This window comes from Mauremys mutica, chromosome 16 (assembly GCF_020497125.1).
Source record: "Mauremys mutica isolate MM-2020 ecotype Southern chromosome 16, ASM2049712v1, whole genome shotgun sequence".
NCBI lineage: Eukaryota > Metazoa > Chordata > Testudines > Geoemydidae > Mauremys > Mauremys mutica.
In genome coordinates this window covers 21,127,892-21,154,268 of record NC_059087.1, presented here as the reverse complement: position 1 = coordinate 21,154,268, position 26,377 = coordinate 21,127,892, and the positions used below count along the sequence as shown (strand labels likewise).

The 26,377-nt window shown below is 45.9% G+C and overlaps 1 protein-coding gene across 2 annotated transcripts; it reads left to right on the top strand.

Annotated features, from left to right (window-relative positions):
• The first annotated feature begins 3,539 nt into the window (after nucleotides 1-3,539).
• On the top strand, nucleotides 3,540-17,525 carry ADORA2A (adenosine A2a receptor). Of its 2 annotated transcripts, XM_044989867.1 has the most exons (3): nucleotides 3,540-3,892; nucleotides 4,049-4,318; nucleotides 10,834-17,525. In XM_044989867.1, exons 1-3 carry the CDS (start codon nucleotides 3,543-3,545, stop codon nucleotides 11,798-11,800), a joined length of 1,587 nt encoding a protein of 528 aa, XP_044845802.1. In that variant the 5' UTR covers nucleotides 3,540-3,542; the 3' UTR covers nucleotides 11,801-17,525. The 2 variants fall into 2 exon arrangements, with proteins under 2 accessions (XP_044845802.1, XP_044845804.1); XM_044989869.1 differs by lacking the exon at nucleotides 4,049-4,318.
• The last annotated feature ends 8,852 nt before the right edge of the window (nucleotides 17,526-26,377 follow it).

Below are 26,377 nucleotides of genomic sequence, written 5' to 3'. Positions count from 1 at the left end.
GAAAAGATATTCTATTAATCCCGTTTCCCCTTCTGTAAATTGGGAATGTTAGTGACCTCCTTTGTAAAGTGCTTTGAGTTCTACTGATGTCATGCACTATGTAAGAGGTAGATGGCAGTTTTATTGTCTCTGCATCCTGTTTAACTTGATTACTTCAGTGCCTAGTTCTTTTCGAGCACGGCTGTTTTTATAGCTGTCGTAGCTTGATGTGACAGATCTTTTCTTTTTAAAGTTGGCTTTTTTATGGGTCAGAGGTTTTGGCTGAGATACTCCATATGCAGTTGTTAAATTTCACTAAGTGTTTATTTAACAGAGAGTTGGTACTTAAGCTTGAGTTTCATTAAGTTTATGTGTCTGGAGAGATGAATGTGAGTTAGGAAGCCCCACATTGTTTGAAAAAAAGGCCTATGAAGCTCAACGTATTAGTCATTCTCAGGGTGTGTGTTTTGCATTCTTGGAGAGATGTGAACTAATTTGATGCCCCCTTCCCCACTTCAAAGAGCGCATTTGTGGGCTCTAGCTGTGACTGTTCAATTCAAATGACTAACCTTTTCATAGCACGGCACTTCCAATAGACACACACATCATAGCTCTTGCAGCAATTTTTTCCTATCCCTAAAGTTGCTACTTGTTTCCCCATTTTTCTTCTATTCTTTTTCACTCTGTCATCTCTGCTTCTTTTTCTCTGTCTCCTGTTATCTCACTTTTCTGCCCTCTTCCCTGCATTTCTGTCTCTTTCTTTCTGCTCATCTGCTGTTAACTCTATTACCCGGGGCTGGATTTCAGGCTAGAATGCATTTTGGCAAGTGGGCCCTTCAGCGTGTTTCAGGCAGGATTTGAAATGGATAATTAATGACATTTGGAGAGGTAAAACAGGGCTATACTTTTAACTGTATTAACATACGGTGGAGAGAAGAGCTTTTGGAGGGACTAGATAGAGAAAGATAATAGAGACTGTCCCTCCTCAAGGGACTATTAGTAAAACAAGATCCTTATCTGCCTCTTACTGGCCACATTGCAAGTTCATTTCCTCTATTGACTTCCCCAAAATATACATATAAAGCAAAAGGGGATTTCAGGAATTGATGAAAAGGTACTTTTTTAGCACTTCTAAACCAAAAAGAACCACTCCCTCTACTTTCAAACAATAGAGATCCAAACCAATGAAAGGTGCAAGATTAGCTTAGCTCCCTGAGATGAGATGTGAATCACAGTTCATTGCATTTTCACTATCTTTACTCCTTTATTTTATTTTGAGAAATTCTCTTCCGACTTCAGATCAGTCTACCTTTTGTGAAGATGTGAAAACCCGCTGGTGGTGCTGTTCAGGGTCATCTGTTGTTACAGCACCAAAATATTCATTTTGGGAGGCTTATCTGCATTTCTGAAACTGAACCCAGTGGTGATTTAGCAACTGACACCAAGGCCCCTTTCTTTCCAATCCCTACTTATTTGTTTGCCATAACTGTACTCTTCCCTTAAACAAAGGACAAAACAGGATCTTTTGCAGCAAATGAGGCTTAAAACTCACTACAGAGGAGCCAAAACAAAGCATCCTGTAGTCACTTGTGATGGACTGTGAAGGACCAGAGCCTTAAACTAAGCTCAGCAAGCCTCATTCTTGATCGTGACGCTGTGATTGGAGTCTCTGTCTGGGTGCAAATGTGTGTGTGTCTCTGCATAAGAGACAGTGTGATGGGAGCAGCGGTAAGTGCTGTGCATCTATCTGACTCGTGCAATAGTGTGGAGGGAGAGATAGCTCAGTGGTTTGAGCATTGGCCTGCTAACTCCAGGGTTGTGAGTTCAGTCCTTGAGGGGGCCACTTAGGGATCTGGGGCAAAATCAGTACTTGGTCCTGCTAGTGAAGGCAGGGGGGCTGGGCTTAATGATCTTTGAGGGTCCCTTCCAGTTCTGAGATAGGTATCCAAGTTGGTGTGTGTGGCATTAAGAGCTTCTCCATGCATGGGAATGTGTGTTCTTGGGGCCCAGCTTGCTGCTTTTTGCAGGGGTGGCCATGGGTGGGTATAATACTACGTGAGCATCTGTACGTGTACCTTTGTGCAGGGGGAGTGTGTGTATACCCATGATTGTGTGTCTGCATAAGTATGTGTGTATCGCTTGTGTGTCCATCATTCTGATACTGACCTCCTTTGTAAAGTGCTTTGAGACCTATGAATGAAAAACACTATAGCAAACATATAATACCTAGCTCTGCTTATAGTGTGAGGGACTGTGTGGGTAGGCAAGGGGGTGTGTCTGTGAGAGGATGGGAGTCTGCACTGTGCGTGGGTCCTTGGAGCAGTGTGTGTGTCTCTCTCTCCTCTGGGTAGGAAAGTACTAAAGGATGTTACACTCTGCGTTCTATGGGGGCTATTTCTTATGTTGTCAGTCGTGTTTTGGAATTTCCCCAGCACTCAAAGGAAATGTCAGAACTGCTACATATGCAAACAATGTAAGCATCCTTACGTTAGACTGGGTGGTTTATATGTGATCATGTGGTGTTATTCCTGTGCAAGTGCATGCAGGATTTATGTAATGATAAAGTACACTCGTGTGTTAGCGCAGGTAACACGTCATGTATTTGTGATAGCATGGAGGCAGATGTATGTGTGTAAAAGTCTCCACCTTTTTCTGATCCAGGCACAAAGTTGTCAAAGGCATAATTAGCTGGGCTCTCATGTTTCATGGCAAACTATCAAGCAGCTGCTGAATTGTCAGCTCAGTTGGTAGCCTCAGAAACAAAACAGTCCTTGTGTTTCGCATCGTAGCTCTGCAATATTGCCTTCAACTAGGCAGCTTTTGAGGGGGACAAAATATAAGCTTTTTTTGCCTGTGATGTTCATGTAGGTCTGTTTTATTTCTAACATCATTTGGATATGCCACTTGAATGAGATTTTGCCTTTCCCATCTCATCACTGGAGCTGATTACTTAGTATGGTTATTTTTGTTGTATTTTTTAAGGAAACAGGTGGAGAAGTTGGATGTTTGCAACAGCTGACGAGAAGATTCCCTGAGTCCTAGAGCGTTCAGCAAAAGGGAAAAAGGGAGAATAAGATGATGTTCCTGAGAGGTGGCAGGAAATAGTGAAGAGAATTGTGATTGTCAACAGGAAACCCAAGATCCTCACCACACATGACTATACCAGGCAGAACATTTCAAACACACAACATCTGCAGGTCTTTCTGATCTGGAGAGTAAAGGTTCATCTACATGAGGTGTTTCCTGGGATCGTATCTGTCGGAGCTCAGTGGACCACAAATGTGCTTCTGCATTATTGTGAACACGCTGAGAATCTGCAAGGTTTATCCTATCTGCTGAAGCTGGCAAACCCTATACTCTGTCTTTCTGTGCCCTCTGTAGTAAGACAGCTAAATCAGCTGAAGGGAAAAGGGGGCAAGATAAGCCTCCGGCCAACAGCTGGCAGCTGAGTGCCCTTCAGAACCCAGACCGTTTTGAGGTGCCTTGGTGGCTGTTTGCAGCACTGCAGATATGGACACTGAGCTTCTCTGGCACCTTCTTGCATTGGCCTGGTCAACCTCACCATGCTAGTATATGGGAATGAAAACTTCCTCTCGGATGTAATTTACATCATCCTGGAACTGGTCATTGCCGTGCTGGCCATCTTGGGGAATGTCCTGGTCTGTTGGGCAGTCTATCTGAACAGCAACCTGCAAAACGTCACCAACTACTTTGTGGTGTCCCTGGCTGCAGCTGACATTGCAGTGGGCGTGCTGGCGATCCCCTTTGCCATCACCATCAGCACTGGCTTCTGTGCCTTCTTCTATGGCTGCCTCTTCATTGCCTGCTTCGTCCTGGTTTTGACTCAGAGTTCCATCTTCAGTCTTCTGGCTATTGCCATTGACAGAATCATTGCTATCCGGATACCCCTCAGGTAAGCCCAGAGTGGGTGGGACCGGGATGGGGTGGGGGGGTGGTAAGCACAGATGGAATGGGCATCTCTAGAGTGCCCTACGTGCTATAATCAAGGAGGAAGAGGGAGTTAAAGGGAATGATGCCACTTTCACTGTAATCTGAAAATGCTTTTTAGACCTCAAAACTTGCCCCTTCCTGCTGGATTTCCTGGATGTTGCATTTCTGTTTCTGGCTCTTCCTTGTCCCATGAAGTATGTGCCCATGGCATTACCTGGACCCTGCCTAGGAGCTTACATTCTGCACTGAGGCAGATTCCTGACTTAACCGTAATGATTTGTGTTCTGAGTTGGAGCAGACAGTGCCAGACAGATCGCTGTGGGAGAGCTGAGCACAAAAGAGAAGTCACTCGCTATCACCCCACTGTGGACAGCAGGGGCTCTGTCGGGTAGGTCGAGGTGTGCTGTTACAGTGAGATTCTCTAGGGCAGCGTTTCTCAGATGGGCCACATGCAGCCACCAGGGGCTTTTCTTGCGGCCACAGCCTCCTGGGCTGTGATTGCGGGGGTGGGGTGGAGTGGGGGGTGGAGGGGACCAGCGGTCCCTGCCCCCTCCGTGGTGCTCCCGGATGGACAGCCTTGGTGTTGGTTGCTGGGGTTTCCAGCAAGGGTTTGTCAGCCGGTGAGTTCCTCACCTTCCCAGGGGTGGTGGGGCTCAGGATTTGGGCTTCAGCCTGGGGATCCTGGGGGAGGCAGGTTCTGGCCGCAAGGCTTTGGGGCTTCAGGCTCCGGACCCCGATGCCTCCCCCAGTCCTCCATCCAGGGCTTAATTTGTCCCCAGACTTCCTGGGGCTGAGTAACTCTGCTGTGAAAAGTGATATTAACCAACATAATCACATTCAAGTATCACTTTTCACAGCAGAGTTACTAGCTAGCTATAAATAAATTACAATGATTTGGAGGTGTGTATGTGCATGTTTATTTGTTTTTCCTAAAGCTAATTAAGTATTAATTAGGAAAAAGAGTGAGAGTGGCCACCAGCAAGAGCTGGTGGCCGCACTCTGAGCCCACCAAATAATTTGTCCTAAGAACCTCTGCTCTAGGGCGAGCATGCGGATGGGAATGAGAGGCATTCTCAGGGGCTGTGGGGGTGCTTTAAGCCTATACAGGCTCAGAGGGAGAGTGCACTTTTTGTTCAACATGAGCAAGAGGATCCAGCATCTCTAACAGAGAAAGCTATTTGGCAAAGGCCGGGTCCTGTCCCAAGTCCATCCCACAAGTTGGCACCTCACACACTATATCCTTTTGGGGAAGAAAAGGACCTTCAGAAATAGAGCTTGCAAACTGAAACAGAGCGGCTGCTGCTCTATGGAGAAGCAACCAGATTCATGTGGGCCGGGGGAACATTTTACCTTGTATGGGCTGCCACCCTATCTGATCATCACAAGCCTGCAGATAAATGCTGCCAGTTCAGTTCAAAGCCTGTATGTTCTGGGCTTATTACAAAGTGGGGAGCGCTGTGGAGCAGTTAACTGACAATGCCTTCATGTCATTTCTCAGGCATTTAAGACCCAGAGGAAGCCTGTAAATGAGTGACAATCTCCATTCTCCAGCAAGGGCAGCCTACACCGGAGCAGAGCAGGCTGTGACTAGTGACACCTCTGATCATTCTCTCTCCTTTTCCCCTCTCACTTGTTCCTCACCACCTCTCACCCCTGCACCCCCCAGCAGATTATTCTGATGCCCTCATCTGCAGAGGGAAATTGTAATGGCTCTTGCTTCTCATTTGCCACCCAGACACTCCTGTGGTGGTGACTGCAGCCTGATCCTGCTCAGTGTACGTGGGCTGTTCTCCTGCCCTCCCCTCCCCTGCTTCCCCCAGACATAAAAGTATCATGGAGGGATGGAAGAGGAACCTGGTGGAAGTCACCTGGCAGTGGGGAGAGACACTGAAAGCCCTGTGGGCAGGCACACTCAGTATTCCAGCTAATTGACTATTTGATGAATTGAAGCAATTTGCTGCCCGTTTGGTAATTCTTTGACTTATATCCCAAAGCAAATAACGAGATAAAGCCTGATTTCCAGGTATTGTGCCCTTTTAGCAATAAGGAAGCCCTCAGGGGCCAGTTCATGGCTGATCCTTGCAGAGATGCACAAAGGATGGGGAAGGGCAGGCGCAAGAGACAGTAGTCATCCCTTTGACCATTCTCTCACAATGCCTCTGCAGGTGTTTGCCAGACCAAAGGGAGCATTGAGGAGGCAGTCATCTTCCTTCAGCCTCCACTGCAGCATCAGCCAGCAAAGCTGGCTAGACACATCGGGACTGTGCGGTAACCTCTAAGGCTCTGTTGTCACTAAAAATGCTGCAGCTGTAGCGCTTCAGTGTAGATGCTTGCTATGGCAATGGCAGGAGTTCTTCTGTTGCTGTAGGTAATCCATCTCTCCCCAAGAGGTGGTACCAAGGTCAAAAGAATTCTTCCATTGACCTAGCACTGTCTACACTTAGTTAGATCAGCTTAACTGTGTCTCTCAGAGGCGTGGCTTTTTGACATCCCTGAGCAACATAGCTGGGTTGATCTAACTTTTTTAGTGTAGACCTGGCCCACAGGTGGGGAAGGATACACCTGCTGCCTGTTCTCCTTAAGAATAAATATGGCTGCACAATTTAGCAATAGTCTTCTGATTTCTTAGAACGATCAGCCAAGTAGGCTGCGGAATGGCTAATTTCATTTGAACGGCACTCTTCCAAATGCTGTGTCCCAGGCAAATGCCACAGAGAGACACAAACCTCATTGAATGAGTCTGAATTATTAACTCATCTCTATTAATAGTGCATCAAATGAATTTGAGCATATTTACTGAGGAGCAGAAGGCTTGGAAGGATTAAATTTTTATCAGTAAATGTTGATTTCACCGTACACAGAAACTGATGAGCAAATATATCTATAATAATCAACATTTACTGATAGGCAAAATAAGAAAAATGTTGTTTGAGAACTTACTAAGTTTGATTTAAGGATATTTACTTGGTATATTTTGACATGTAATGTTAACAATTTGTGTTAGTGGGTTATAAAACTGTAACTTTTTTAATCTCAATGTCTGCTGTTATTTAATTATTGTCTGATCCCCTTCACCCCCATCATTTTCTGCAACTGTGGAACTTTAAAGCAATATGAATTTTAAAATGCTTAAAAATAAACATTGATATTGTCCATCAAAATCTAATTGTGCCAAGCCAATATATAATAGAAAGATTGTAGAAATTTCATGTAACTGGTAGAAGACTAACATGTGGAGTAGCTAATTCCCCCTACATCAGAAATGGCAGGTAGGTGAGGTGCACTGGATAGAAGAAGACAGGGTTTCTTCCTGCAGTCAAACAGAAAAGTTCTCAAATTACCATTTGTCCAGCACCTTGTCCCCATTCTCAAAGGTCGCAACCTTCTATTTGTGAGACAAGGTAATGTCTTGAACCAACTTTTGTTGGCGCAAGAGACAAGCTTTCGAGCTTATACAGCACTCTTGTCTCTTTCACCAACAGAAGTTGATCCAAGAAAAGATTTTATCTCATCCACTTTGTGTCTCTAATGTCCTGGGACCAGTACAGCTACAACAACACTGCAAACAACAATGGAAGAAATCCTTTTATTTGTGATGATCCAACGTCAACTATAACAACATGCTGAACTGCAAATCTTTCTTCCCACTCTGATTTGCACCTGGATAGCCTAGATGTGCAAGTAATTGTGGGCACCCCTTTTCTTAGGATTGCTGAGACCCATGTTCCCAGTCACTTGGAAGTTCTCTGTAAGGTGTTCCTTCTCTAGCTAGTGTTGAATTTGAAGCTGTGAGCTCATATTGGAATGAAGGGTCACATTTTCACCACCACAGATTGAAATTAATTGGATGTAGTGAGCCCTGCTTGGAACCTGAGATGCTGAAAAGTCCTCTGAAATGTCCACTTTAGTTGCTCTACTGCTAATCTTGGAGTTCAGATATGAAACGGTAGCTCACGCTTGATAATTGAACCCTGTGCAAGTAAAGTGGCTGCTGAAATGGCTGATTTTTCTGTTTTAAATCCCATGTTTTGGATCTGAGCAGTCAGATGCGCCCTTAGACATCCCTGGGTTCACAGCCTTTTTTCGGTCCATAGTTTGTAATGCCCTTCCCTCCCCATGTAACCTGTTTTGTCACAAACACTGTTTTTCACATCCTTGTTTCTGCTGGTGTAGAATTAAGCAGCCCTGCTTGGAGTGAATGTAGTTTATTTCCTCATTTGTACACTGACACCATTAGCCACGTGTTAGTTACGGGCTGCTCGAGAAGCTCCGGAAGAGCTCACTGTCACAAGGCTTTTGACAGTCTGGAAGATGTTCTGCCTTGGAGTATCACTTGCTACTAGATTCACTACTTATTACCCATGAATGGTCCCACTGAAATCAATGGGGGTCAGGCCCCTCAGTAACTGTCAGTAGGATCAGTCCCTTTGATTATAACCTCTTCAGGGCAGGAATCTGACTTATGACATGCTCAGAGCCTACGCCCTCTTGGATGCTGTATTCATGATTTTATTTCTATCTATTTAAACATTTGCATTTGGTTCCCGTCTCTAAGGCACCCGGCTGTGCTACAGCAATAAAGCCATTCTGTATGTAGTCCTTCAATCTCTACAGACTTGAGTTTACCTTCTTACTATGTTTCAAGAGCGGTGAGGTTTGTCACCTTGTCCTGACTCTTTCAGAATTGTGGTGAACTTGTTTGTAGATAATGTGTTTTCATCTCTCTCTGTCTCTATGGACCTGTCAAAGGGGGATGTTACTATGTGAGGCACAACTCAAACCTCTTGGAGATCCCTGAATGAGAAGTGCTATAGAAGGACCCAGTTCTATGCTGATTAATTCTACTGCCAGCCCAGTACTGTAGGGCAGTACAGCAAGGAGGATGTTTGGGTTAAAAGCTGTTTCACAAGCCTTTAAAGCCTGTTGCATGGAAATCCCCAGAGGGTAAGAGCACTGAGAGCTGCAATAAATGTATTTTTAGTGTCAGGGAAGGGACCTCTCCAGCCGTGGGATAACAGCTGTACAATTTCGAAATTCCTCCTGACAAAGATGCAGCCAATTCTAGTTTATTTTTTTAAAGCTTCAAGTGCCATCAGCCAATCTCTTGTTCCCTCTTTGTGATTTTAAATATACATTTTGAAGCTCAGGTATAACTCCACTCATGTCAGTTAGATCTGAATTTAAGAGTAACTCCACTCCTCTTCTCCTGGATAGGCAGTATTCTTGACACTTTCTGAGGATTCACACAACTGTCACCAGTTTCTAGAGAAACCTTCTCTATCTTCCAGATCTGGATTGAGTCCGCTCGCCAGCTTGTAGAGAAAAGAGTTGCGCCATGCTCTGTTTTTTTTCCCAGTCTCCCACTTTTTATGCTTTTGAAAGGCAATTAAAGAATGTATGAATGATCAGCCTGCACTCCCATATCATACCTGGCTGTATTTTCCAGGGGCTAAGAACACATACCAGCTCCCAGTTCTGTTCTCTGGCTGAGACAAGCAGCATCCCTCCTCCCCTTCCCTGAAGGGCTTTAGTTCACCTTAGGAGAGGAGCGTGTGTGGGAACAACAAACCCATTGAGAAAGAGAGCGAGTTTTGGGTGGTGTTTTTTTAACTATGTTTGTTAAAAGAATCCGACATGAGGAAAGAAGTAGTGCAACTACTGGAGAACATGGGAGCATCCCATAGTCAGATCACGCACGCACAGGGTCAAGTATAGTGTGGGACCCAGCAACGGACAATGTGGGAACCCTGCCATTCCCCTTCTGTGTGAAGTACTACGAAGGGAAAAGAGATTGTACTCACATGTGACACACGACTACAACTTACATTTTCAAAGCGTACAGCTGGTGTCTTCAGCTGAGGGCTTACAGCAGCATGCTAGACCCATGGATCAGCTAATATTTGGAACAAACAAAGGCCTTTTGGTGGTGTGTCAGGTTCTTATTGCGCTTCTGTTTTTTCTCTCAAAATAGCCAGGTGGATTTATTGCTGAAAGCACTGGCGTGAGGGGTATAGTGACATGTTGACCACAGAGCTCTGCCCAACCACAGTATGTCCTGTTGTTCAGAGTCCTTGATCTTTCTTCAGCTGAGGCAGCCAGCCATGCTGAATCGGTTATTTTGTGAAAGGCACAACTGTCAGCGCTGCTCACCTTGGTTATGGATCCCATCTCAGTTGATCAGCGTTGGGTTGGCAATACTGAATTCCCTGTGACCGCCATCAAGGGCGTGCTGTGCAGCCTGAGCTCTGATACTGAGCTAATGGTGCCCTTTCTCTGAGACCCTCATCTAAGCTCTATGACATTGGGCGACTAGCACAGTATCCTAGAGCTCTGTGATACTGGGCAGTTGTACTGGACTCCTGGGACCCTACCTGCACTCAGCTAGGGGCAAGCAACGCTACACTACAGGGATGCTCAGTAGCTATTTCTGCCTTTGGCAGCACATAGAGATAAAGTTAGAGCAGCAACTCTGGGTGTTTCAGTTCCCTGCGGGCAGAGGGGCAGAGCAAGACGGTTGCTTCCTCTATGCTTTGACAAGCAGGCTCATAACCATGAGTGAGTATTTGTAAGGCAGAGAAGGGAATTGCTGATCGGCATGATTTGTTGGGAGCTGACTTGTGCTGCTGGCACCCACCCTTCGCCGCCCAAGAGTGGATAGGATAGATTAGAAGGGCTCCTTGTCCAGGTCCAACATCACTCTGGCCCTCACCGGGTTGAGGGAAATGGGCTCAGCACTGCAGTTCAGTGATGCTTCTGATAAGCACATTGCAGCAAGCTGGAATATTCCCTAAAAGGCTTTACTTCCCCCAGACCTTCCATGGAGATGAGCATTGGGAAACTACATGGGCATCAGGTGCTTGTACCAGTTACACTGTTGTAACCCTCCTCTCCTCTGCTTTCCAGGTACAATGGTTTGGTGACCAGCTCGCGAGCCAAAGGTATCATTGCCATCTGCTGGGTCTTATCCTTCATCATCGGCCTGACGCCCATGCTGGGCTGGAACAAATGCTCCCAGAGGGAAGCTCAGGACACCAATAATTCCTCGCTCAGCAACTGCAGTAGAAGCATGGTAGCTTGTCTCTTCGAGACAGTGGTCACCATGGAGTACATGGTCTACTACAATTTCTTTGCCTGTGTGTTGGTGCCCCTCCTCCTCATGTTTGGCATCTACCTGAAAATCTTTCTGGCAGCCAGGCGGCAGCTCAAACAAATGGAGAACAAGATGGTACATGGGGAGCGCTCACGCTCTACTTTGCAGAAGGAAGTCCATGCGGCCAAGTCTTTGGCCATCATCGTTGGGTTGTTTGCCATCTGTTGGCTTCCACTCCACATTATAAACTGCTTCACACTCTTTTGCCCGGGTTGTGCCCGTCCTCCCCTCTGGCTGATGTACCTGGCCATTATCCTGTCTCATGCCAACTCCGTAGTGAACCCATTGATTTATGCCTACCGGATCAGAGAATTCCGACTCACCTTCCGTAAAATTCTCAGGCAGCATATTATAGGCAAGAAGCAGTTCAAGACTGGTACTGCCAGTACTAGGACTTCCACTTATGGTGGGGATGGAGAGAATGCCAGCATTAGGATCAGTGAGTATGCTCTGAACATATACACCAATGGGGAGCTGGGTGCTATCCACAAAGATACTGACATGCAGGACCTGAGTAAATGCAAGGCAGGTTTGGAATGGCACCACAATGGGAATTCACTAGACATGGAGATAAATGGGCATCTCCCACATTCCTGCAAAAATGGGGACCTTTCAGATGCATGCGGGAACATGGAGCTTCTTACTGAAGAGCTAATTGGCATTCGTGTCTCTTACTCTGAACTGGAGAATTCAACCTTGGCAGCAGCTGATGTTTCCTGATGACTCTCACAATGTTTTCCCACTGGAATGAAATCTGGTGGTTTTTTTCTTTTTTCTTTTTTTCTACTGGCTGCCTCTGCTATGGCAGAAAGGGAGGATGAGGGGAAAAGAGGAGTGAGGCCAGGTCACTATCATGTAGGGGGTCCCTACCCATGACTGATGGGAAGATCCAAAGAACTAGACTGGAGAAAGACTGAGAGGCACTGTTTTGAACAAAGGAAGAGGAGGGACACTATAGCTATCAAAGGCCCAATTCAGAGAGACAGAGAGGAGAGCGCAAAGGTCATCTCTGACATCTGAATTTTAGTATTGGGAGACTCTGCTCCAGCAGGGTGTGTTATGACATTATGCTGTACTGTGTATCTGTGGTTGTTCATCAGTTTAGTGTCTTTACCAACAGAAATAAAGGTGTGGCTGAAACATTTACTACTTCATGAGGAGGAAGAGGGGGCAGGCCTTTTAACACTCTGGTCTCTAACAGAAGTAGGGGGGTATAGCAGTGCCTACTGGTCAGGAAAGATGCTATGCTGCCTGAAGAGTGAAGGGATTCACCTGGTGGGAACTTTCAGCATCTTCAACTGTGAGATTTCTGTTTTAAAATCAGTTTTTAAAGCTTACTAGTGCAACAGGTTTCCTGATTTTCCACTCACTGCTAGATCAGTTATGAATTATATTACAGTGAGCTGGAATATGGACAGAAGGTTTTACCTCCCCTATGTTCCATGAGATGGGCCGCTGGGAAGTTACTTGTGCGTAAGCTGCTATTATGTTGTCAGTTATGAATGTATACAAGAGAGGGTGGCTCTATCCAAGCCTACAGTGTCCAGCTACGTCCTGGCACATTGAAGCAAACTGGTAACTATATTTCAGACCCTTCCATTTCACCAAAAGAACAAAGACTATATATGATGATTTGATAGTTTTATTAGCCAATCGGACGCTGGCAGGTGTCTGTGTGCTGTGGGTAATAGCAAGGCAGGGGCAGGTCTGTGTGGGAAGGGCTGATCGGGTGGTGATGGCAGGTTTTGTGAATTGCTAACAACACACCTGCCAGCAATGAGAAATGACCACAGGCTGGTAATAGGTCCATGTTTGCAACGTCTTTGTGGCTGGTTCTTTCCTCTGCTTACCTTTGTGTGTCTGCACCTGTGTACGCAGAATGCCCATTCATTCCACAGCCATAGTTACGTTTTCTCTAGAATTCCTCTTTTTGGTGAACTTTAATTGCTCATCTTTCCTGAAAGTAAAAACAACTTTTAAAACTGAACTTCGTCTTAAAGTCTGGAATTCATATGAGCCCAAGTTCATTAAAACCTTTTTTTCTATATTGTTTCAAACTCGTGGAATCTGATTAACCGTGAAGCCCTGTGTTTCAGTAACATGTGGGTGTGCATTACAAATGAGTGCGCGTGCATATGTGTGCACCAGTAGAAATGGGGGCATGTGAGTGCAGTTTGAGAGAGAAAGAAGCTTGTGTTTCAGAGAACTGGAAAACAACGACCAGTGCAGCCCTCCCTGATCTGTGTAGACACAGCATTAGCCTTGCCTGCCTTTCTGATAGACCATGATCTAATCTGTCTCTAATACAGGGTACATGACAGTGTGATATGTTACAAAGGGTTTTTACATGTGTTTGGAATGGCCCCTTACTTGTAACTGGTGAAGCCACTCATCCTAAAGGGGGCCAATAAAATCTTTATCCAAGCCCAATCAGCTTGTATGCTGCATCTGCCATGTATGGTTACGAGAAAAAAAAAATATTCCAAAGCTCACCTAAAATAGCTATTCCTGTAACACTGGTGTGGACAAAAGTCTATCACAGGGCCTTCTGGGGCTAGAGGCAGGTGCCGTCTGTCCCACTGGAAAGCTAGGAATCTCCCCTTTCCAGTGATCTCTCCCCTTTGACCCTGAAGCATTTATGTATCACCACTCCATCCTATCACTGGTCCAGGGCTGAGCATTGGCCATCCCAGACCTCAGATCAGGGTAACTTTTTTTGAGGGGAGAGATTCTGAAATTTGGGGGCAAGAGAAGGAAACCCAATGCTTATTCGTTCCTTATTGACAAGCTATTTAAAGGGAATTTCCTTTCTGTTATGCTCCCTGGGTGAATGGGGGCGAGGGGGGTTAGTGTATGACTTTGGAGAGAGTTTAGCAGTGAGGGTCCCAGCCAGTACAGGGCTTTCAACAAGTATGTCTGGCAGATAAAAAGTTGCTTTTGCCACCAAAGATCTCAGCAAAAAGACAAGGCAAGTATTAAAACAATAGACATCACAGTCCAGTTGAGTCAGTTCCTTTTTAGCATGAGTCTTCCAGTATCAGGCTCCATAGCTTGCATTTGGGATTTTATTACTCTTGATCTTCCCTGGTGGAATATATTCCTCTATGCTATGTGGGGGATTGTGCATCGCCAACCTTCTGTAACCTTCCAGCAGTGGAGGAATACACGAAGGGCTTTGATCTTTTCAGAACTCAGTTAGGCGCTGAAATGCTGCTAAGAATAACACAAGATGACATCCTGCCTTCACAGCATAACAATTAGGTCTACACAGAAGCGGAGCAGGGAAGGAAGTGTGGGGAAATATCAGCATTGCTCATGTGCTGCAACACACACAAGTGCAGAAAGTGTGTGCTGTCACGTTCGGGTGGCTGTCACACAGGGATCTGCCTGATGCTATATTACATCAAACTTTACAAGAACCAACACAGGCTGGCTGCCTTCCACTACTCCCCCAGCTTCCTCACACCCAAACGTGCAGCTTGGTTACTACAAGGACAGAGTTGATCTATGTGGGTTTAACAAACTTGGGAGGGTCCCACTGGAAAACTCTCCAGCCTAACTGGGTTGTCATATAAGCTCACTTGGTCTTCAGCAGTCTTGGAATTGGCTCCAGTATTGCTGTTCAGGGCATTCAACCAACTGTGTCAAATGCTCTTTCATTGTTAAGATCCAGAGCTGAAAGGAAATGGGGTCTCTGTAGCCCCCAAAAGCTGAAGGAAAGCTGAGGCTGGGATTGATTCACAGGTTGTGGGCAGGACTAGGGGAGCTTGCACTAGATCGGCATCCCTTCCCCAGGCAGAGGGCAGCTCAGCTTGAAAGGATTTAGAGATGATGCAAGCTCCTCAGGGCAGGGACCATCTTTTGTTCCAGGTTCGTACAGCGCCTACCACAATGGATTCCTGGTCCATGATTGGGGCTTGTAGGTGCTATGATCATCATACTCCAGAAAAGATGACTAGGGGATGACATGGAGCCCATCAGATTACACCCGTCTGTCTTTCGGCTGATACATGTTAGAGATAGACCTTTGAGATATCTTGCTGGGGAAATGTCAGACAAGCAGATGAGGGCTGCCATGCTCAGGAGCACTGGTTGGACACAAGTGTCCCTATGCTCACTGGACAATGTTCAACGGGCAATCAATAGCTTTAGGAGCCAGCGTTGCTAGCACATAGTGACATGGACAGCAAGCTCCACAGACACAGTATTGGACTCCCTGTCAAGGTGCTGCCAACCCCAAGTGTTGAAAAATCGTCAGTCAGGCCCCCAAATACTATGAGATTTTAAAAAGCAGGGCATTTGGGGTTCTGTTTATTTGCCTTCCTCTTTTTGATCCTTTTTAGGATTCATGTTTTCAGGTTTGTCTCCATATTTGTGAATTGGAAGTATAGATTTGAATGTGAGAATGTGACTTCAGGAGCTGGGGCTGTAGCAAAACCATCACACATTATGAGGCTCTTTATTTGATTGTGATTGGCAACACGGGCATCACCACTGTAATCTGACTGCTGTTTAGGCCGAGAGTCTGAAAAAAGCCAGAGAAGAGGAGCTCTGTGCAAAGTATATGCTTTTCTCCTGACTCTTCTATCTGTCCTTTTCAACTATCTATCTGTTACGCCACCTTCTCTCTACTACAAAAATCAGTGGTCAATACAAAGGTCAAAGTCGATGTGCTTCTCCCCCTCCCACATCCTCCTCACTTCCTTTGCAGTGGGGAATGTTTAGCTGATGAAACACAGCTGTTCTGAAGAGAAGGAGCCTAGGTGTCCCTCTCCCCACTGAGAGCCATCTAGTGTCTGATTCTATGTGAGGGAGATTCCATTAATTTCATCATTCCCAGGAGACTAGTGAATTCCAGGGTTTATTTGCCTTGCACAGTTTTAGATGAGGTTCTGGCTGGTTGCCAGGATTGACTTTATCAAGAGCCATTCTTAGGGCCTTTTGCTTGATAGCATGCTGTCTGGTTGTGTGTGCGCAATACGTCACAACTTTATTCTGTATAGCATGGTTCAGACTGACTGTTTCAAAATCCTTTGCAGGTGTGAATAGTACAGTTGCAGAGTTAAATAGCAGAAAGCTATGTATCGACAAGACCAAGATATTTGAATGACAGATAACATTTGAAAATTGGTGGAAAGAAATAGGAAGAGCTATTTCAGACAATGAGTGTTTACCAATGAAATTGTAATTCGTGCTGGTCAGTAAGTGACTGCTTGTGGTTAGGAACAGGTTTGGAAAAAATAGGGAGATTTTGGAGGGCTCGGGGGGTGGGGCAGAAGTGTGCTGGAGGATTCTGGGGCAGACAAGGGGCAGGAACATGCTGGAAGATTTGGGGAGATGCATTGCGGGTTCTGGGGGCGCACACAGGTGGCATGGCTGGCCTGGATAGCCCACGCTTCCCATATTTATGCTTGACTTAGCAGGTGTAGCTGATTGTTCCCATCTGGTCATTATGTGGCTGAGGCAGAATAGATTTTTGGGTGGCTCCCCCTTCACAGATGCTGCTCATCTTCTTAGAATATCCAGAAGTCGCAAAGGCCTTTCTTCTTGATTTGCATCTGATGAGCCCTTATTTAAAAATAAATAAATAACCTAACAATATTCTACAGGAATGGCTAACCAAATAGCAGCAATGCTACTGAGCAGGCTGTGGCATCACAGCTGTAGAATACTCCACTGTTCTTTGATAAGGAAACTGCCTAAAGATCAATCCTCTCCATGGTTACCATTTCAGGGGAATCAGCCCTGGCACCTCGCTCCAGTGCTGAGTGGAAGAGGTCAAAGGCCTGATTTTGATCTTCCTTTCACCAGCATGAATCAGGAGTAACTAAAATGAAGTTTCACCAGTGGGAAATTGGTGTGAGAAGAGAATCTGGGCCCCAAATGCTTAGAATGCGAGCATCAGACCTGAATCTGTTTCTTGTACCTCCCAGCCTTACTTTGGAAGCTAGGTTAGTTCAAACCACAGTGTACCAAAATCAGGACTGGATCCTTTTTATCCCAGAGCAACTGTTGCATTCACTCCTTGCCTCCTTCCCACTCACAGGAGAATTTTTCCTCTTTCCTCTGCTTTTCAGAGCCATCATCTCCATCTTGTATTACACATTCCCACTGTCCCATGGGGTAAGGGGACCCAAACACCCCAGTGCATACGTGGTATCTCTTACCCTTTTAATTTAAACGTTTTATAAATGATATATTGGCTGCTCCCCCTTTCCCTCTATCGATGTCTATCACTTAGGAGTGGGAGCAGCATGGCAGAAGAGGGGGTGAATTCTGTGCATGTAATTATATTTTAAGTGCATTGACCAATGGTTTAGAATGTGATGAGTCATCAGACAGCCGGGCACTGAGGCGCCCGCTGCTGGTGATGCTGCTGAGTGTAATGTCTTGGTTACATTTTTTTAAAATGAGCATTAAAATAATAAAATATATTTCTAAAGGAGTGTGAGTGCCTTTGTGTCCTGGGGTTGCGGCCTGCCCTCTGGTTTTGTTTAACAGTGTATTATTATTGTGAGCTTTTCTGCTGGGCTCATCTTGGAAGAGCGTTTCCTCTGCCCTCTTCCCATTTCCGGCTCCTTCGGTTAGTCTTTCCCTGAAAGTATTAACATGCTCCAAGATGACAGACCCAGACAGAGGCCAGAAGCCCTTTGCATCCCTGGTTCACTGGGATCTGTTATCCTGGCACCCGGAGGAATAACGTTAATGTGCTGTGCAATATCTGTACATTGGTCTGCCTGAGCAGTGCACTGTGGTGTGGCCAAGGTACAGGGTCTTGTCTTGGCATATGGCAAGTTGTTAAATAGCCAGACACCTGAGTGGGGAAAACACCTGAACCATTATACAACGCTGCTGGCTGTGACTTTAGCATTCACTTCCTGTCTGGCTGGGTGCCCCTACTTTATCGGTACAGCTTAGACCTCCTGCCCGCAGTGCCCTTGCTATTTCATCGCTGGATCTCCATATGGCTGTGTCAATGCACCTCAATGCTGATCTGCACCATCCTTGCCTATCCAGTCCTGGCCCTTTGCTAATGCTGGGAATTCTGTTCTGCCTCTCAGGCTGGTGTGGGACAGCATTGACAGGCTGCAGAAAGAACTGTGTCCACGTCCCCTCTGCTGACAGCCAGGAGCGGGGGCTTAGTGAAAGTGAATATGATTCATAACATCAGGGAGCAGGAGGTGATGAAGTGAGCTGGCGTCCCTGTGGACTCAGGGTGAGCAAGGCCTGACCTGCTCAGTCAAGGGTGAAATTGAAAATGTTTTTCATAAACACTGTTTTGTTCTGAAGCATCAAAGAGAGAGAGCTTGGTGGAACAATGGGAGTCTGCCAGAGTACAGCGGGAGTACCTGGAGGAACAATGGGAGTCTGCCAGAGTACAGCGGGAGTACCTGGAGGAACAATGGGAGTCTGCCAGAGTACAGTGGGAGTACCTGGAGGAACAATGGCAGCATGTGTCCTGCAGGAAGAAAGCTGAGTCCTTGGGAGAACAAAGGGAGCACCCAGTTTAAAACACAATTGGCTTGCTCAAGAAATCTAACCTTCAAGGCCCACAGCTTGGCTTGTTCATCCAAAGCAGCATAGACAAAAGCAGAAAACAAAGGGACTTCACAGTGCTTTCATTGCAGTCCCGGGCTGAGATCTACCCCCGTAACAGTTTAATATGTTACATGCTTTGTGAGAGACGATTACCTGCCCTTCAAATGGGGAGGCAAGATGATCTTGAGTGTTTTTTCCATCTCCAACGTCTATTTGCCCAAGGTGGTGGGGCTGATATTAGCCAACAGCCAGCATCCTAAAGCTATCACTAATGCAATATCCCTACCTGGTCTTCCCTGGTCTAGGAGCCCATTGGTGGTTTTCTTAGGGACTGAACCCATAAAAGTCATGGAACAGGTCCTCAAGGAATCAATTCTGAACCACTTAAAGGAGGGGAAAGTGATCAGGAACAGTCAGCATGGATTCACCAAGGGCAAATCATGCCTGACTAACCTAATTGCCTTCTATGATGAGATAACTGGCTCTGTGGATGAGGGGAAAGCAGTGGATGTGCTATTTCTGGACTTTAGCAAAGCTTTTGATACGGTCTCCCACAGTATTCTTGCCAGCAAGTTAAAGAAGTATGGGCTGGATGAATGGATGGTAAGGTGGATAGAAAACTGGCTAGATGGTCGGGCTCAACGGGTAGTGATCAATGATTCCATGTCTAGTTGGCAGCCGGTATCAAGTGGAGTGCCCCAAGGGTCGGTGCTGGGGCCGGTTTTGTTCAATATCTTCATTAACGATCTGGAGGATGGTGTGGACTGCACCCTTAGCAAGTTTGCAGATGACACTAAACTGGGAGGGTTGATACGCTGGAGGCTAGGGATAGGATACAGAGGGACCTAGACAAATTAGAGGATTGGGCCAAAAGAAATATGATGAGGTTCAACAAGGACAAGTGCAGAGTCCTGCACTTAAGACGGAAGAATCCCATGCACTGCTACAGACTAGGGACCGAATGGCTGGGCAGCAGTTCTGCAGAAAAGGACCTAGGGGTTACGGTGGACGAAAAGCTGAATATGAGTCAACAGTGTCCCCTTGTTGCCAAGAAGGCTAATGGCATTTTGGGTTGTATAAGTAGGGGCATTTCCAGCAGATGGAGGGATGTGATCATTCCCCTCTATTCAGCACTGGGGAGGCCTCATTTGGAGTACTGTGTCCAGTTTTGGGCCCCACACTACAAGAAGGATGTGGATAAATTGGAGAGAGTCCAGCGGAGGGCAACAAAAATGATTAGGGGGCTGGAGCACATGACTTATGAGGAGAGGCTGAGGGAACTGGGATTGTTTAGCCTGCAGAAGAGAAGAATGAGGGGGGATTTGATAGCTGCTTTCAACTACCTGAAAGGGGGTTCCAAAGAGGATGGATCTAGACTGTTCTCAGTGGTAGAAGATGACAGAACAAGGAGTAATGGTCTCAAGTTGCAGAGGGGGAGGTTTAGGTTGGACATTAGGAAAAACTTTTTCACTAGTAGGTGGTGAAGAACTGGAATGGGTTACCTAGGGAGGTGGTGGAATCTCCTTCCTTAGAGGTTTTTAAGGTCAGGCTTGACAAAGCCGTGGCTGGGATGATTTAGTTGGGTTTGGTCCTGCTTTGAGCAGGGGGTTGGACTAGATGACCTCCTGAGGTCCCTTCCAACCCTGAGATTCTATGATTCTAAGTCCAGAGCCCCCTCAGCTCCCCCTGATTTCAGACTGAAGTCTGTGGCAGTTGACGGGGTTCAGCATGAGAAGTGGGTGAAATTTTTCACTCACGTAGCTTAATCACTGAAAAATGCTGTTTCAATCGACCTGAAACTATTCATTAATTTGACCCAATTAGTTTTGGTTGGAGAAAACTTTTTCCAGGCCAGCAAATAGAGAGAGTGTGTGTGTATCCATTCTCCCCTCCCCACTTTGGAGGACAGAGGTTTGAATCCCCACTCTGGAGCAGGGACTTGAACCCAATTGTCCCTCCTCCCAGGTGAGCATCCTAACCCCCAGGCGACCGGTTGTTCTGGAGTGGGCCGCTCTCTCTCTGCCTGGTTCAGAGGAGAGATTTGAATCCACATCTCCTACCTCTCAGGTAAGTGCTTTAATCACCAGGCTATAGTCATGCTCACTCGCTCTGGCCTACTGAACAGTTAAGTATTTATACAAAGAGGAACAGTTTCAACAGGAGAGATTGAGAGCAATGCACCCCAGACTAGCCTGTAGCCTTCTCACTGGGGAGCGGGGAAGCTCTGAGTTCAAGTCCCTGCTCTGGAGTGAGGATTAAACCTGGGTCACAGGCCATGCCACTGTGTCTTCACTGCTATTGTTACGCTAGCGAGATGAAAGCATCCTCAATTACATCTTAATTTGGGGTGTAGACATACCTGAAATGGGTAGTTAGAGGACTGGATTTTCCCCAGTCCCTTCTTTGACTCCCCTGAGGACAATGTGTGTGCAATGATGGGCACTTAAAATATCTGAGATTCACGTTCTCTCCTCATAAAATAGGGGGTGGGATTTTCAAAGGAGAGCTTATGGGAGTTAGGCACGTCCTGCTCCTATTGACCTTCATGCCTAGCTCCCTTATGCTTCTTTGAAAATCCCAGGTTAAATATGCAGCTGAGGGCAAAGCCTCACAAGCCTGTACAGGAAGCAAACTCAGCACTTTGGTGCTACAGGGAAGCAGCTCTTTCCTTTAAAGCCATGACAGACAGACTGAGTTTAAAATCTACAACAGGAGGAGGATGGGATCAGAGGGCTGCAGTGCCAGCCAAGTCGGCACCTTGATCCTACATGGTAGGAACTGTCACTGGTAATATCCTGCAGGGAGACAGGAAGCTTCTGCTCAGAATCCAGGAGAGCGTTATGAAGATTTTGGGTACCTTGCACCTTACAAGAGAAGGTGTTCTCAGCCAAATGGAGCGGTTGGTATCAGCTAGGATGGTTCTGAGGGACAGGAGGGTGAGGGATAGAGACACTAAAATCATCCTGCAACTTCAGAAAAGTATGGTCATGGGAAGTGCAGCACAAAATGTCCCTGTGAGAGCTGAGGATGCCCCAGACGGGTATTCCGAGATTCTGGTGAGTTTACATCTGGACTAAGGACTTGCAGCTGCATCCTTTGGAAGGGAACTGGGCACTTCCTGAGCTGCAAATGTCTAATGTATCTGTGTTTGGGTTCTGGGGTGGCGTCAGGCACTTATACTTACCGTAATCTTATCCAAGAGAAATCTAATGAACCGAGAATTGAGCAGTAAGGATCAGCTATACAAGGAATGAAAAACAAACCCAGACCATTTAAGTGTGAGCTGCGCCGATGGTGCCTCTTGAACCCGTGTCCTGTTATTGTTAGTGTGGAACGCAGAGGCCTGAGCCAATGAAAATAAGGAAGGCATCCTGAGAGAGACAGATTTTTATCTTTTGAGATTCATCGTGACCTTTCCTAGACTATAATAAATAAAATTGACTAGGGAATTGGCAAGTGCCCTATAACATGTAGTCCTGGTGGCAGGACTTGGCAGAATGTTCTGCTTAGCAATGTATTCTGTTTAGCTTTAAATGCCTATTTCAGATGCATGTTAAAGGACTGAGCTGTGGTAGGTGCTGAAGCTGCCTTCTGTAGGACAGAGGCACTGCATTTAGTGCGTGCATGTGTCTGTTGCTTCTGATCCTGGATGGAGAAGGTTGCTTAGGCTCTATGCTGATTCTGCCTTTAAAACTGAGCCAGAAACAAAAACTAATGAACAAACCAATAGTTTTCCCAGTGGTCTGAAAGCTGGTGGGGAGGAGACTCTCCAGCCCCTGTGGCTGAGTCCAGTCCTCGAAATTATTGAAAGTTGCAGGTGCTCAGCAGCTCTGAGGATTAAACAAAACTCCACCATTATTGTTTCCTGCCTTCATTCCTTCCAAACAGCCCTTCCCTTGCTGCACAATGGACACCAGTGATATTAAATCACTCAGTCATTTGGAAAACTTGGCTCATAGCAAGCAGCACGAATTGTAGCTTTGAGACTTGCTAGCTTTTGGATGAATTCCTGCCACATCCCGTCTTATGTTAAATATTGGCATAAGTAAGAGTGTGCCTAATCTGTCTGGTCCTAGACATGGCGGCTGGGGTTCTGATACATATGGATCTTTATAAAGAGGGCCGGGAATCATATAATGAAATTGTGGAGCAGTTTCTTGATGCTAATTGTGTATTATCCCTTTTGAGCCATAAGTGACCTTGTAGACTGTTGTGTGTACTTACAGTACCACTAAAGCCAAAGAAGGAGAGTTATATGGCAATTGCAGCTAACTCATGAAGACATTTGTCTCCAATACCACTGTTCCAGTGAAAAGATTTCTGGTTCCATCCACAGAATAAGCAATTTGTAAAGTCAGTAGATGTTTCTGGCAGAACTGAAAAGTTTGAACCAGCATTGTGAATCAGGAGCAAACTTGGATGATGCTCTGGGTCACTTGGGTGTGCCCACAAACATGAACCCAGACAGAAATGCTTGCCATTGGAGATTTGATCTTGTGTTTTCCTGAAGTGTGGATTTGCTGTGTCAATGGAAACTGCAACAGAAGAAATGGAAGAGAAACTGGTCAACTTCTTAGCTACACACAGAAATGCTCCACACAGCAGCACTGTCTAAGCACCATCTGTCTTATTTTTTGGGTGAACACTTCATTCTTGAATGGATTGCCTCAAACCAAAGATCCGTTTGTAAGAAACAAGTAAAACAAGCTGCCAGTTGGCCACATAGCATCCTATGGAAATTGTACATGGCCACTGTGGACAGGAGACTTTCATGGAGTCCAAAAATGGTCACAGTTAAGTTCCACGCTACACACAGTAAGTCATGTTGACCAAGCCCTATGCAGACACACAGATCAGTTTGAATGGCGGAGCCACTACCTACTCCAGCAGTGCCCAACCTACAGCCTGCGGGCTGTATATGGCCCACCTGAGCATTTCATAAGGCTTCACCATAATATACTAATGGACATTTCATTAGCATTTTGTCATGTTTACATCACTTTAGTTTACACAAGTGTGTAAATAGACTGTCTATGTACAGTGTTGTCTATCTAAATACATATGAAACAAGCTGAACTTAAAATATAAATCAATAGAGGTCACTTTAAATCTTATTAAAATATGTAGACTCTGTTTGGCCCACACAAGGTTGTGCTTAGGTTTATATGGCCCTCTAGTGAAATAAGATTGGTCACCACTGACCTATTCTAACCAAACTGTTGTTATAGAGACTCCTTTTTTAACCATCTGCAGGACTGGGTGTGGAGTTATAAGTGAGACATCCGGTGCCTTTTACTGACTCTCCCTTGTGTCGGGAAGGGGAGCAACAACTAATGACACATTCCTGAACTGCCACCAATTGCTATTCTCTCGACACTGCAGCAAGAGCAGATGATCCTTGGGAAGAGACGTGCTGCTTTCACGTTAAATCAGCAGGGCTCCTTAGCCACCCAGCTCAGAGAAGGTGCATCTAGGTAGACCCTACAGTGAGGCTCTGGGGGGCAATATGTTCGGAAAACAAGCATTACTGTGGGCAAGTAACCCCCACACACCTCTTTCAGTACAATAGCCTGGAACATGTTGGAAAACTCCTCTGTATTTTGGGAAGCTGAAGACATTGTGATGGGTAATCAAACGATGCTGCATTGGCTGTGAATCTACAGACACCGGTATGTTAACAAGTAAGTTCAGATGTTCGGCTGCATCCACATATGTCTATACAGCCCACTCCTCACCCAAGTTCAGCCCTAGCACAAATGACCTCCCTTTCCAGTGATGATAATGAGAGTGTAACCCCAGAGCTGAACTGGGATCTTCATGTCCAGCTTTATACCCAGGGGCCTAGTGCTAAAGGTGCTGAGCATCTCCTGTAAGGTGCCCTCAGCATCAGAGACTGATTTTGATGGGAGATGAGGGTGTTTCATGCCTGCCAGAGAGGTGCTCACATCTTGCAGCAACACACTCTTCGCTCCTTCATTACTAAGGTGCTTACCATTTGGGATTGGCACAATACTGTAGGTATTCCCTGCCTTTCTCTAAATCCCTTCTGAAGACATTAACAGAAGGGGGGAGGGGGAGAACATCAACCCCTCCCAGAGACCCTTCTACCCTCCTTTACTTCCAACAGAAGACCATGCTAAAGGTTGCATAAAAAAATTCTCTTCTCCCATCACTAATAACTCAACACCATAAACAAAATCTAAGGCCAGCTGCTTGTCCTACAGCTGTGTCTTTCTGAATTCATCAGACCCAACATCTTGATTTCCTTCCAGAGGAAATACACAGTAATATCTCTCATTTGCACTAAAACCTTTCAAGCTGCAGAACTAACCAATGCAGCATACATGTGTGTAATCAAAAACCAGGGTCTTGTGTTCTTTAAATCTGCCCCAACTCTGTGGGCAGCAGTTGTCTAAAAGGCAGTTTTCAGCTGGCTGCTGTCTCTTAACGCCTGCTCCCCAAGGAGTTTCCTTTCCATACTAATTCCTGTGTTTTAAAATAATGTCAAAACTTAGCACTTTCCATAAAACGAGATCCAGACAGCATAGCCTGTGTTATCAGAGATCCCCAGGATGATTGCACCTCCCATGATATTAATGCTGCATAACCTTCTTGATGATCATCAGAAACAATCTCACAGTAAGATTTCACTGTACCACTCAAGTGTGAGATGCCATGTCTGCATGTTGATATCGCCTTCTGTTTCATTTCCCCCCACGGGGATCTTCAATTCACCTTTCACTCTGGAAAATGGTGTATTCAGCATGGAACCCTTGCAATGACAGATTAACTTTCTCTTCCCTTCAAACCCTGGGTCAAGCTGCTCTGGCTTTTGGGCCTGCAGGTCTGTAAAACGCAGATAGCTCAGAACCAGTGAGGCTAAATGTTGAGGGCCTGGATCTCATTTACATTAAGGGCTTTTTATGAATCAGGCCCTGATAGAAGTGCTACTCTGCCCTCAGTACAGCCATGTTCTGCCTGTCTCAGAATGGAGATCCCTAGGTGTTTAGCAATGCATTTGCTGTTTTTCCATTTGGTCCAGTGCTGTGTGTGTCAGATATCTCAGTGTTAAAATGTGTGTTCCTGTTTTTCTTCCTGAATAGACACAGCCACTGACATCACCTTCAAGATGAGGAAACAGGTTCCTGTGCATCTTTCAAGATCCATAGCCTTTGACTTCCCCTTGCTTCTACGCATCCTAAGGTAGACAGAAGCTGCCTTATGTACTTCTTTGCAGTGCTGCAGTTAGGGATGCAATGGCTTTCCAGCAGGTCAAATCTGACCCCCCACCCTCACCCCCATTCCCCACCTGGATATTTGCACAAGAAAAATGAACACAGGACATAGCCTCAGCACAATCAAACAACACAGAGCTGGGACATACAGCTCTGTGCTATGAACATACCATGGCAGGGAGCTCTCTGCTATGTCTTTATGCCTCTCAAAAGCCTTTATACTAGTGAAAACTGTCCAGTAACTCAGACTCACCCATGAACCCCATTCCCCTTGTTGGGACCTGTGTGTCAGCCCAAGCTATGAACTCCCTCCCCAGGCTTTTGGGTTTTTCAGACCCTTGATGTGACGCCAATGTTGTATTTGGCAGAGCATTTATCACTGGCTAGCGTTTGCTTGTTCTTCTCTGGTGCTCAGTGAGAAGATGGGCATGCCATCTGTCTCTCCCAAAATAGATTGCCTCAAACGGGATGGTGAGAGAGGAGTGCCCCATGTGTCATAAGGAAGCTTTTGTTATGAAGATCT